Raw genomic sequence first — 13,157 nt, 5'->3', positions numbered from 1 at the left:
TCGTACCCTACCTGCACATACTGTAACTACCACAACTACCTCGTACCCTACCTTCACATACTGTAACTACCACAACTACCTCGTACCTCTACCTACACATACTGTAACTACCACAACTACCTCGTACCCTACCTGCACATACTGTAACTACCACAACTACCTCGTACCCTACCTGCACATACTGTAACTACCACAACTACCTTGTACCCCTACCCCTGCAAAACCTACCCCTACCCCTTTTTTTACTATTCATTATTCAATGTGTATTTATCCCTCATGTCACTATTTAAATGTTTTATATATAAATCTTAAACTCTGTATTGTTGGAAAAGGACACATAAGTAAGCATTTCACTGTTAGCCTACATCTGTTATTTACAAAGCATGTGACAAATACAATATGATTGGATTCAGACTGCCTACTACTACTCTTCTCTCTCTCTCTGTCTCTGTCTCTCTCTCTCTCTCTGTCTCTCTCTCTCATCCCACTCCCTCTGTCTCTCTCTCCCTCTGTCTCTCTTCATCTCTCTCTCTCCCTCTCTGTCTCTCTCTCTCTCTCTCTCTCTCATCCCACTCCCTCTGTCTCTCTTCATCTTTCTTTCTTTCTCTCTCTCTCTCTCTCCCTCTCCCTCTCTTCATCTTTGTCTCTCTCTCTCTCTCATCCCTCTCTCTCTGTGTATACAGTTCTACAAAGGCCTAACATCATAAAACATTCAGTTCATCCATTTAAAATGAGAAATTTGCTCCAATCAATAATGACACGACTGTTTGATCACTGTCTTCAACTGTTACATGTTTAATACTGTAACCAAAGACATCTTTTCAACCTCTTGTACTCACTGGACTATCCACTAATCCAGATCTTTAAGCTCCAAGTCAAGTTTAAGTGTCGTCTCGGCAGCCTACAAAACGACTGAGATAATATCAAGCAGTTTGAATGTCCTTTCCCTCAAGCAAAGTATATTGTAACTAACCTGTAATAACAAAATAACAATATGGCATTAATTTACACACATAATATACAAGATCTTGAAAAAGGTTATTCAAGAGAAGCAACCAACAAAACTCTAAGCCAAATATTTCAATACACTGTTAACACAATAACAACATTGAGAAGAAAAGTACAACGACGTACAGCACAAAAAACATTATTCTAACAGAATGTTTGACACTGTGAAAACTTGACTTTGACAGCGCGAGATAACAACAGCAGTAGTGACCGGTAACTTGACTTTGACAGCGTGAGTTAACAACAGCAGTAGTGACCGGTAACTTGACTTTGACAGCGTGAGATAACAACAGCAGTAGTGACCGGTAACTTGACTTTGACAGCGCGAGATAACAACAGCAGTAGTGACCGGTAACTTGACTTTGACAGCACGAGATAACAACAGCAGTAGTGACCGGTAACTTGACTTTGACAGTGCGAGATAACAACAGCAGTAGTGACCGGTAACTTGACTTTGACAGCGCGAGATAACAACAGCAGTAGTGACCGGTAAATGATTGTTGACTCATTGTCTATGGGCCTGAAACTAGCAAGAATAATCTGTTACACTAGACTAAACCAATGACGTACAGTATATAAACCCTAGATAAACCCAGGGGCATTGCATTGATGCCACCATGCAGCCATCTTGGTACTCCTCCTCCATTGTAATTGTTTTTTTTTATGTCTACTTCATTTTTGCCACATTTGTTCTATTACAAACACCTTAATGCATACTGTTCAATTATATTATGTGAGATAATCAACAAAACAATTCAATAATATAGAAAAATGTTTTCCTTAAATAATATTTTTTCAGAGTGTACTAATGTTACTGTCCCCACTACAAAAAAATATATACATAAATACATATTTTAGTGAAATATTGTAGAATTCTGTTTTCACGGTAGGTAGCCTAGTGGTTAAGAGCATTGGGCCAGTATCCAAAAGGTTGCTGGTTCAAATCCCAGAGCTGACTCGATGAGAAAAATCTGCCAAGGTGCCCTTGAGCAAGGCACTTAACCGTAATTGGTCCTGTAAGTAGCTCTGGATAAGAGCATCTGCTAAATGACTACACTGTAATGCATGGAGGACTGCTCCAACTGGGGAGAGCCAATATGGCCAACCAGTGTCTTCAAAGCCTCCCAATGGTCAATACTTGCGTCAGCAATCCAGGGTTTATATATATATATATCATTGGAATAAACCCTAGAACCAAGTCGCCAACTGGGCACACACTGGTTCAATCAATGTTGTTTCCACAAATTACATTGAACCAACATGGAATAGAAGTTGTATTGATGTCTGTGCTCAATGGGGGGTGAAACACTGATAGTCACTGCTTGTCTAAATCCCAAATGGAATCCTATTCCCTATATAGTGTTCTACTTTTGACAAGAGCCCTATGCTTCCTGGTTAAAAGTAGTGTACTATATAGTGAATAGGGTCCCATTTTGGACACAAACCTAGTTCCTGAGTGGCTCCCTGAGAGGCGCAGTGGTCTAAGGCACTGCATCTCAGCGTTAGAGGCGTCACACCAGACATGGGTACGATTCCAGGCTGTATCACAACCAGCCGTTACATTACTAGTCTGTTCTAGGCTAAAACGATGGCCAGTTGTTTCGCATAGGCAAACTGTCAATTCCACATACTACAAAAATATCCTAGAGCTATCTATCTATATAGGCAGCCACGATCAATACGTCAAAAAAATCAATAGATAGGAAGATAACCCGAACAGAGCTTTCGTGTCGATTTACATTAAAATATCAATCAGTGTAAATAGTCGAAAAAGAACGTGTCAATCAAACGATAATCGGTTTCGGATTATGCTTGTTTGAGTTCATTGCATGATGAATCTGTAATGTATAAATTTTCTCACGGGAAGTGCTACTGCTCCATGGCAAAGCGAATGATACATCCACGCTTACTAATGCATGACGACCATAATAACAACGTGCTATTCCCCTGTTGTTGCTGCTGCTAACGTTAAACTCACTATTTCCCCCCGTCCGTTACAAATGACAAGCAAAGCGGGATTTAACTCACCAATGTAGCTTCTCTTTCTTATTTTTGTAGATTTTTCTGTCCTGTCTGGATTTCATATCCACGGGTCCATAACAGCGGAGGAACAGCCGCCCAGATTCGGCTGATGATGGGAGAAACAGGGACGGAGGGATGGATGGAGAGGAAATGAGGAGGAAGAAGCCTTTGATGTAAGGATATCTGGGTCCCCAACTCTTGCCCAGTCGGTGTGTTGTTACGTTACCAAGGCAGCGTCGACCCTTCAGCCCTGTAGTGCGAGCTGCAGCAGATTCCAGACATGTTAGTGCGCATGCGCTTCACCGAAAAACGGCGAGACACGTTATAATAACCTCGATCGAAATAAGCAAGATGTTTCACGCGCTCCCTGCCTCTCTCGCTGTTTTGTTTTACTGTACGGTGATGAGGAATAGGCTAAATATGTGTGTGTTCTTCCGTAAGTTTATTTAGGAGGAAGCAAGTAGAGCAAGCCGCATGCACACGCTTCACTGTGTAGGGCTGAAGAAGGTTTATTTAGGAGGAAGCATGTAGAGTAAGCCGCATGCACACGCTTCACTGTGTAGGGCTGAAGAAGGTTTATTTAGGAGGAAGCATGTAGAGTAAGCCGCATGCACACGCTTCACTGTGTAGGGCTGAAGAAGGTTTATTTAGGAGGAAGCATGTAGAGTAAGCCGCATGCACACGCTTCACTGTGTAGGGCTGAAGACAGCAGCCTATCTATACGACTCTATAAGCTTCAGCATCGGCTTGGTGCTATAGGTCGTTGTTGCTTTCTTTACTTATTCACATAGGCGTATTACTGCCACATATTTGTAACATACCGGTAGGCTGGACTGTAAAGGATTGGAATTGGAACGATGCTGCTCTCTCCTGGCTCTGACAACGAAGTGCTGGTGACATTTAGGATACATGGCACTAGACGTCTGCTCAGTTCCGAGGCTATTGTCACGCTGATACTGAATCAAAGCACTAATAACTTATTCTGTAGGAAAACAGACTCACTGTTGTTGTGTGACGCATTGTAGTTAACTTTCACAAACACTTGTTTTCTTCCAGACCTACAGCGTGCCTGTCCGTCTCTGTCCATGGTGCTTAAATCACTCATTCGCACATTACATACTGAGAACAGGCAGTCACAGAGGCGTCAAGGTGCTAAAAACAAAAACAAATCATATATATATTTTTATAACATACCAACTGCCTCTGTAGCCAAAGTGTCAAAATGTATACGCCTATTTATTTTCTACAACCACAGCCACCATCACACATTGTAAGCAGGCTGATGCTGGTGACTCCTAATATACATGATTTAAATAGTTAGATATGCAGTTGAAACAAACTATTTCTTACTTGATTTGAGTTTGTTCATATGCTGACATCTGCCTGTTGTTAAGAAGCAGTATAATTATTTATCCTTAACAGTGAATGACTTAAAGACTTAACAGTGAATGACTTAACACTGAAAGACTTAACAGTGAGACTTAACAGTGAATGATTTAACAGTGAGACTTAACAGTGAATGACTTAAAGACTTAACAGTGAATGACTTAAGAGTGAATGACTTAAAGACTTAACAGTGAATGACTTAACAGTGAATTACTTAAGAGTGAATAACTTAAAGACTTAACAGTGAGACTTAACAGTGAATGACTTAACAGTGAGACTTAACAGTGAATGACTTAAAGACTTAACAGTGAATGACTTAACAGTGAATGAATTAACAGTGAGACTTAACAGTGAGACTTAACGGTGAATGACTTAACAGTGAATGACTTAACAGTGAATGACTTAAGAGTGAATGACTTAACAGTGAAAGACTTAACAGTGAATGACTTAACAGTGAATGACTTAAAGACTTAACAGTGAAAGACTTAACAGTGACTGACTTAACAGTGAATGACTTAACAGTGAAAGACTTAACAGTGAATGACTTAACAGTGAATGACTTAACAGTGAATGACAGATGCAACTCAGAAGTAGCCACCTACCAGTATTCATGTCTCTCAGCACAGCGCCCGCAGCCAGAGAAGGAGGAGGCGCAATTGGGGCGGGGTGGGGGGGTGTGGGAATTCTGTTGAATTCAGAGATTCAACAGATTGTGAAATTAGCTAGTTTGATGTGCAATTTGTTAGATAATCAAAATAACATTTAAAAGTAAATAATACAATTACTTCCATCCACCGGGCTGCGACGGCACTTTTTCATATTTTCATAGGAGGGCAAAAAAGTAGGTGCTTGGGCACTGGTTGAGCCCTACCGGTGCACGTTCCTGTCTATAACCATCATTTAACACGTTTTTGAAACCACAAACAGTTGTTTATGCTCAGATCTCCCGAGCATTTTTGCGTCGCTGTCCATGGTTCGGGAATCAGTCAAGCGCAGAATACATGGGCTTACATTCAACACATAGCCGGGAATCAAGCAAATAATACTTTAAAAGGGAGGCTTTCACTCAATAACTAGACAAACAACTTTATAATAGCATACATATGGCCTATAACTATGCTGTAATTTAACCCTATTCTCAACCGTCTGGTAGAGCAGCCGGTTAGACAATGGATTTAGAAGTGGATATGAAAAAAATATTCAGCTCAACTTCCCCAGCCCTCCTGCATGAATTCACATAATTTGATCCTTTTGGGTTGCTGTAGTTCAGTGTTGTGGCACTCTAACTTTGCCCACTCAGACGGCTGTAAGAAAACTAGTCACAGATTGTTTTGTTAAAAAGGCTAAAAAGCAATACTTTTTAAAATAATGTGCTCAACCAGGCAGTTGATATGTCAGTAAAAAGTATGGTGCACTAAAAATAGAGTACATTTATTATTTTAGAAAAATACTTATTTTGGTGAAAAATATGATTGAATTGTTGACAACACACCATATTAGGCAACATTAATTGGTTAAACTACATTTCATGACCCATTGGGGTCAATTAATCAATATTCAGACTTATGGTGGTCTATAAAATAATACCCATAATTTGTCATCTATAAGTGTAAAAGTGTATTCTGTACATGTGGGAAACATGGGGGAAGAACCTGGATCACTTAAGATGTAAGAGAACCATTTTCAGGGACATTGCACTATACACCACCTGAAAACCCATTAATTTCAATGTAATTGAATATTCATATTTGGACATACAAAATTACCATATATTAAAATTGGACAAACTAACAGCAGTCCTCAGAGTATCTCCCTCCCTCCCTCTCTCCCTCCCTCCCTCCCTCCCTCCCTCCCTCCCTCCCTCCCTCCCTCCCTCCCTCCCTCCCTCCATCCATCCATCCATCCATCCAGCTGAAGGGAGACTTTGTGCACACATTAGAATTATATTTTAATAATAAATAAATAGCAGCATCACACGGAAATGAAATAAAAAACATTGTCGTGTGGATGACTAAAGTTGTAAAAACATGAGAAGTGTCATTGACGGATATTCACAAGTAAATGGTCTAAAAAAAATGCCGATTGATTTGATCGTAACGTAAGGGGGTTGACACATAAAAGATCTCTAACTCTGGCCCGGGGCATTATGCTGGTTTCACAACAAGTGGTAAACTCTGAAAACACTACTTGTAAAACTGGGAGCAACCAGTTTACAACCAGCAATGCGTTCACATGCTTTGAGCTAGTTAAGAACGCCAATCGGCTGATTGGCAAACAAGTTGTATCAACCGTAGACTAAAAGTACAGCCATCATGCTCGTCAACAAATTACAATGTTCAACAAACATATCCAGAGATTTTTTACATTTGTTAAATTAAATGATGCTTTGTTGTTGCATTTAGCTGCTGAAAATGCTGTTATGAAGGTCATTTCCTTAGTAGGTGACGTCAGAGGTCAGCATGTGGGAGAAGTCGTAGCTCAGGGATGATGGATGAGTTTCCCCACTGGTAATTACCAGTTAGAGGGCCGTTCAAACTGGATTTTTCCCAGTCGTATGCCCTTAGTTACGAATTTGAGAGATTTCACGAGCGCAGCGTTAGTTTGGCAACGCTGAGAAGAGGATGCTCTAATGCCCTGGACCAGAGCTCTATCCTACACACACGGTTACGGATCACATATACAGCTTCAAATACATTGTTTAAGCAAACTGGTTTCGCAAACTGATTTCGGATCAAACCAAAACCCGATTCTTTCAGGGGGGTTTTCTCTCGGCGTCCTCTTCTCTCTGCACTCCTCTTTATTAGTTTTAGTTTCGTTTTTTTTGCTCAACTTCATGTCAAACGTGGCAAAGGGCCTGTAGTCCTATTGACCTCTGTCTTTTGTCTGGAAAAAACTCCAACGTTCCTAGTGATCGGTTAGGCCTATTGTTCCATCTTCCTTACTTAGGAGCTAGACAGTGTGCATCTTAAATGGCACCCTATTCCCTACATGGGGCACTACTTTTATCAGAGCCCTATGGTCCCTGGTGAAAAGTAGTGCACTATATAGAGAATAGGGTGCCATTTGAGACGTAGCCAAAGTGTGTTAAAATAAAACATTTGACCTGTGTGTGACCTGTGTAGAGGGGTCAGAGGTTGTCATAGGTAGTACATTCAGTCAGATGCTCTGGTGTTTTGGTTGTGGTTGTGGCAGCGTTGAGTATGAGTTGTAGGGATAACTTTCAGGGTGTATGTGGGTTATATAGGCCCATAGGGTTACTCATATAATGTAGATTGGGTTATGGTGAGGTTTGTTCTATGATAGGGTTATAGCCTATGCTTTTAGTTGAGTTTTGATCACAGCTACAAATGTAGGATCTTAATTTGAGCCAGTTTGACAGAGTAGGAAAACAATACTGCAGCAATAGCAAATGTGAATTATTATATGGATTATAATTAATGGACAATTTTTTGTAAGAGTTAATCATTTTTTTGTTAGGGCAAATCGAATCTGGACATTTTAAAGTGGACATTACAAACTTTAGAAGCATTTTTTTTAAACCTTGAGTACACAATAAGTTAGCATTTCCTGCCGAGCAGGAAAATGATCAGCAACAAAAAAGGTGCTCAAATTAAGATCCGGCATCTGTATGGTTGGGGTTATGTTCTGGTCAAGGCCTGGAGTTAGGCTGGCGGTGAGGGACCAAGACAATCCCTCTGAGACCTGTATCCAGAAAGACTCTCAGAGTGCTGATCATCCTTAACTGGACTGGGTTTGATCCGTCTTCTCAAGGACTGCCTGCCGTGGCCATCAGTATGAGGTAATACATTATGACGTGTGAGAGAGATCCATTGTACTGAGACCAGTGTTTCCAACCCCTTCATCCACCCTCATGTAAGCATTAAAATAAGTCAATCCTAACCTCAGATCTAGGATCAGGTTACCCAACTCCCAACAATTTGACCCTGTATCAGTGGTCAGGGCCATTGACTTCTACCTACACAGTCTACTCATTTTAATGAGGTGGGTTCTTGGTGCTACCCCCTGTCTCACCACAAGGTGGCACTGTGACGGTCATTGGGGCTATAGTAACCTTTCTCCAGTCATCATTACCAGTCTCCCTAGTAACCATTATAGACTTGTTTTATACACACTGGAAAAAGCTCCATTCAGACCTGTTGTATTGTTATGTCGTGTCCATGGTGCTGAATTTTCACTAAGATCCATTACACAATAAGTTAGACTGCATTTGACTATGGAAGCATCTGACATGGAACCCTATTCCCTATGTAGTGGATCAAACGTAGTGCACTGTGTAGGGAATAGGGTGCCATTCAGGACATAGACTATGAAGTCTCGAGTTTCTCTCTGTTCAGCTTTGAATTATGTCTTCATCTCCTCCTCCTCCTCCTTCTCCTCCTCCATCTCCTTCCCCTCTTCCTCCTCCTTCTCTTCCATCTCCTTCTCCTCCTCCTCCTCCTCCTCCTCATTCATCTCCTTCTCCTCCTCTTTCTCCTTCTCCTCCTCCTTTCTTCTCCTCCTCCCCCTCCTCCTTCTCCTCCTCCCCCTTCTCCTCCTCCTTTCTTCTCCTTCTCCTCTTTTCTCCTCCTCCTCCTTCTCCTCTTCCTTTCTTCTCCTCCTCCTCCTCCTTCTTCTTCTCCTTCTCATTCTCCTTCTCCTCCTTCTTCTCCTCCTTCTCCTTCTTCTCTTCCTCCTCCTTCTTCTCCTCCTTCTCCTCCTTCTTCTCCTTCTGTGGGGTTCTAAATTGTACAAGTCCATGACACCCAGGTCAAGGGTTAAGAATCAAGGTAAGTCCTTCCATGATACATTCTTCCAGAAGTGTCCACACCACCCACTGTGGCTGTGTCTCAAATTTGACCCTGTTCCCCACGTAGTGCACTAGTGTTGACCATAGCCCTACAGAGAGCTGCCTGAATAGGGCGTTTTGTTCAAGGTAGTGCCCTACACAGTGAATAGGGTGTTATTTGACACATGCCCACTACAGTCCTTCTCTCCCTCACATTACTTCAAGTCCGCCTGTCCATCATCAGCCAATGAGCCGCAGAGCTGGCGTAATCCAATTATCCAATCAACCAATCAGACGCTGCTGGTGCGCTCCAAGTGAGCGTGGCAGAAGCTGTCGACAGATAGCTTCAGCTCCGACATTCTGGGTTCCAATTCCGACATCATCCCGGGGCATTCCATATCCATCCTCATCCCGTCATCTGTAGGATCGTCAGGCTCCACCCCTCTGATCATCCCGTTACCATCGGCCCCGCCCCCTCCACCACCATTCCGACAGTTGCTATTCCGGTCCACACTTCCCTTCTTCCCATTCCCTCCATGATGTCCAAATATGGGCGTGACCGCATGAGACGGACACTGGATGGTGGGAACAGCTAGCGATTTACTACTAACCCCTGCCATCGGCCCTGTGTTATACTGACAACGTATATAGCTGGAAAAGGCCCTTCTGTATGTCTTGTTAAACAACGTATAGACCAATGGGTTGACTCCAGAGGAGATGTATCCCACCCACACAAAGACGTTGAGGAGCTCAGCCAATAAAGGCTCGTTGCAGGAACCCTGACAGAGGACGTAAGTGACATTGGTGATGAAGAAGGGGCACCACATGATCAGAAACAGGAAGAACACGATCCCCAGCACCTACAACACAGAACAGAGAACATGGACCACGCTAGAACAGAGTAGATTGGAGAACAGAGACCACACTAGAACAGAGTAGATTGGAGAACAGAGACCACACTAGAACAGAGTAGATTGGAGAACAGAGACCACACTAGAACAGAGGAGATTGGAGAACAGAGACCACACTAGAACATAGTAGATTGGAGAACAGAGACCACACTAGAACAGAGGAGATTGGAGAACAGAGACCACACTAGAACAGAGTAGATTGGAGGACAGAGACCACACTAGAACAGAGTAGATTGGAAAACAGAGACCACACTAGAACAGAGGAGATTGGAGAACAGAGACCACACTAGAACAGAGTAGATTGGAGAACAGAGACCACACTAGAACAGAGGAGATTGGAGAACAGAGACCACACTAGAACAGAGATTGGAGAACAGAGACCACACTAGAACAGAGGAGATTGGAGAACAAGATCCTCAGAACCTAGAACAGAGTAGAGTAGATCAGAGTGGTGTATGAGAGGCGATGGAATGCAATAGGACAGAATGGAAAGGAAAGAAACGGAAGAGAAGAGACATTAAGAGGAGAAACTGCTAGATGTCTACAGTTGATCCTCACCTTGGAGGCCCGCCTCTCGTTCTTGATCGCCTGCATCATCCCCCGCCTCCCGTGACTGTCCCGTGCATCACGCCCTGCCGGAGAGCTCAGCTGGGACGCCACCCCCGAACTCGGAATCATACTGATGCTCTCCGAGGGGGAACTGCTTAAGAGGCCGGTCTGCCGGTCAGGCTCCGCCCCTTTCAGGCAGCTCAGACTTCCTTGTCTGCTAGGAGGAGGAGCCTCAATGTTTATGGGCAGGCCTAGGAAATTTGGAGGTGGGGACTGATGGTTTGAGGGAGTGGCCTGAGGCTGCAGTGGCTGCTGGGAGGAAGTTTTCCTCTCGTAGAGGAAGACGGTCTCCTGGCGCTGGAGGACCTGGGAGGGAAGACACGATGTGATGTCATGATGGACCACTGACAGACATACCATTATTAGTCAAATAATAATAATTCCCTGCAACAACTAAAGATGTACCAGCCTGTCTGCCCTATGACCAGTTGTTTCTGACAAATACATGGACCAGTACATCGCTAGTTAATCATAACACAGACTCTACTGCGGTTGTCACCAACAAAGTGGGTCTGTGTTATATTTCCTGTCTGACAGACCTGTATAGTAAGGCACTACAAAACTAACATGATGACCAATGGGATTCAATCAGAGGCTGGAGGAATACATTGGCTAGCCAATCAAATGACAGAACATCAAATAACTAGCCAATCAAAAACACTCTCTGACCTGTATGGTGAGGCAGTAGGACACAACCATGATGACCAATGGGATGAAGAAAGCCACGAAGGAGCCAACCAGCATGAAGCGCTCCTCGTTCAGAACACAGCTGCCGTTGACAAACACCTTGTCTTTGTTGTGAAGGCCGATCACCGGGATAGGCATGGACACACCTATAGGAGAGATGGATGAAAATAGAGAGAAAGTGATTAGAGAGGCATGAACACCTTGTCCTTGTTGTGAAGGTCGGTCACCGGGATAGGCATGGACACACCTAGAATAGAGGGAGAGGGAGAGAGAGAGAAAGGAAGAGAAGGAGAGAGAGAAAGAGAGGGGGATGAGAAGATAAGTAATCATTAGAGAAGGAGGTGGGATTAGAGAGGGAGGGAAGGAGGGATGAATACCTTGTTGTGAAGGCCAATGACTGGCATGGGGATGGACACTCGTAGGAGAAGAGAGAGACAGAGAGAGAGAGGAGCGAGATAGAGAGATGAGAGTAGGAGAGAAAGAGAGAGGGATGACAGAAGGAGAGAGAGACAAAGAGAGATGAGAGGGACGAGAGAAGGAGAGAGAGAGAGAAGGAGAGAGACAGAGAGAAGAAGAGAGAGACAAAGAGAGATGAGAGGGACGAGAGAAGGAGAGAGAGAGAGAATTTTTATTGTTTTTCACTTTATATTTTTCACTTTATATATTATCTACCTCACTTGCTTTGGCAATGTTAACACATGTTTCCCATGCCAATAAAGCCCTTGAATTGAATTGAATTGAATTGAGAGAGATTTTGGTAAACTCCCATATCTACTGGGTGAAATTCCACAGTGTGCCATCACAGCAGCAAGATTTGTGACCTGTTGCCACGAGAAAAGGGCAACCAGTGAAGAACAAACACCATTGTAAATACAACCCATATTTATGCTTATTTATTGTATCTTGTGTCCTTTAACCATTTGTACATTGTTAAAACACTGTATATATATAATATGACATTTGTAATGTCTTTATTGTTTTGAAACTTCTGTATGTGTGATGTTTACTGTTAATTTTTATTGTTTATTTCACTTTATATATTCATTTTATATATTATCTACCTCACTTGCTTTGGCAATGCTAACACATGTTTCCCATGCCAATAAAGCCCTTGAATTGAATTGAATTGAATTGAGAGAGAGAGAGAGAGAGAGAGAGAGAGAGAGAGCGACAGATAGGAGAGAGAGAGAGAGAGAGAGAGAGAGAGAGAGAGAGAAGGAGAGAGAGAGCAGAGAGAAGGAGAGAGAGACAGAGAGAAGGAGAGAGAGAGATGGATGAGTCATTGTTGTTATGGAGGACTTTTGGAGTGAGAAAAAAGGGCTGCTATGAGAGAGGATGGTAAGAAGCTGGGGGAAGAGAGGATGGTAAGAAGCTGGGGGAAGAGAGGATGGTAAGAAGCTGGGGGAAGAGAGGATGGTAAGAAGCTGGGGGAAGAGAGGATGGTAAGAAGCTGGGGGAAGAGAGGATGGTAAGAAGATGGGGGAAGAGAGGATGGTAAGAAGCTGGGGGAAGAGAGGATGGTAAGAAGCTGGGGGAAGAGAGGATGGTAAGAAGCTGGGGGAAGAGAGGATGGTAAGAAGCTGGGGGAAGAGAGGATGGTAAGAAGCTGGGGGAAGAGAGGATGGTAAGAAGCTGGGGGAAGAGAGGATGGTAAGAAGCTGGGGGAAGAGAGGATGGTAAGAAGCTGGGGGAAGAGAGGATGGTAAGAAGCTGGGGGAAGAGAGGATGGTAAGAAGCTGGGGGAAGAG

At 43.2% G+C, this 13,157-nt stretch overlaps 2 protein-coding genes across 4 annotated transcripts in view; both read right to left on the bottom strand.

The window, feature by feature from the left end:
- Positions 1–3,429, bottom strand: part of LOC110532908 (wiskott-Aldrich syndrome protein family member 3-like) — an 80,152-nt gene extending 76,723 nt beyond the window's left edge. For both annotated transcript variants that reach the window (XM_036987273.1, XM_036987274.1), the window contains exon 1: positions 3,037–3,429. The gene's annotated coding sequence lies outside the window, so the exon portion shown is untranslated. The remainder of the gene's footprint in view (positions 1–3,036) is intronic.
- Positions 3,430–9,056: 5,627 nt separating this feature from the next.
- LOC110531418 (5-hydroxytryptamine receptor 2C) overlaps positions 9,057–13,157 on the bottom strand; it is a 318,685-nt gene continuing 314,584 nt past the window's right edge. For both annotated transcript variants that reach the window (XM_036987270.1, XM_036987271.1), the window contains 3 exons: positions 11,392–11,555; positions 10,672–11,028; positions 9,057–10,062 (listed from right to left, as the gene is read on the bottom strand). In XM_036987270.1, coding sequence (XP_036843165.1) covers positions 9,493–10,062; positions 10,672–11,028; positions 11,392–11,555 — 1,091 coding nt within the window. In that variant the 3' untranslated portion in view covers positions 9,057–9,492. The remainder of the gene's footprint in view (positions 10,063–10,671; positions 11,029–11,391; positions 11,556–13,157) is intronic.

The sequence above is a fragment of the Oncorhynchus mykiss genome, chromosome 9 (genome assembly GCF_013265735.2).
Source record: "Oncorhynchus mykiss isolate Arlee chromosome 9, USDA_OmykA_1.1, whole genome shotgun sequence".
NCBI classification, from domain to species: domain Eukaryota; kingdom Metazoa; phylum Chordata; class Actinopteri; order Salmoniformes; family Salmonidae; genus Oncorhynchus; species Oncorhynchus mykiss.
Note: the sequence above shows the minus strand (reverse complement) of the source record. Positions and strands in the feature narration are given on the sequence as shown.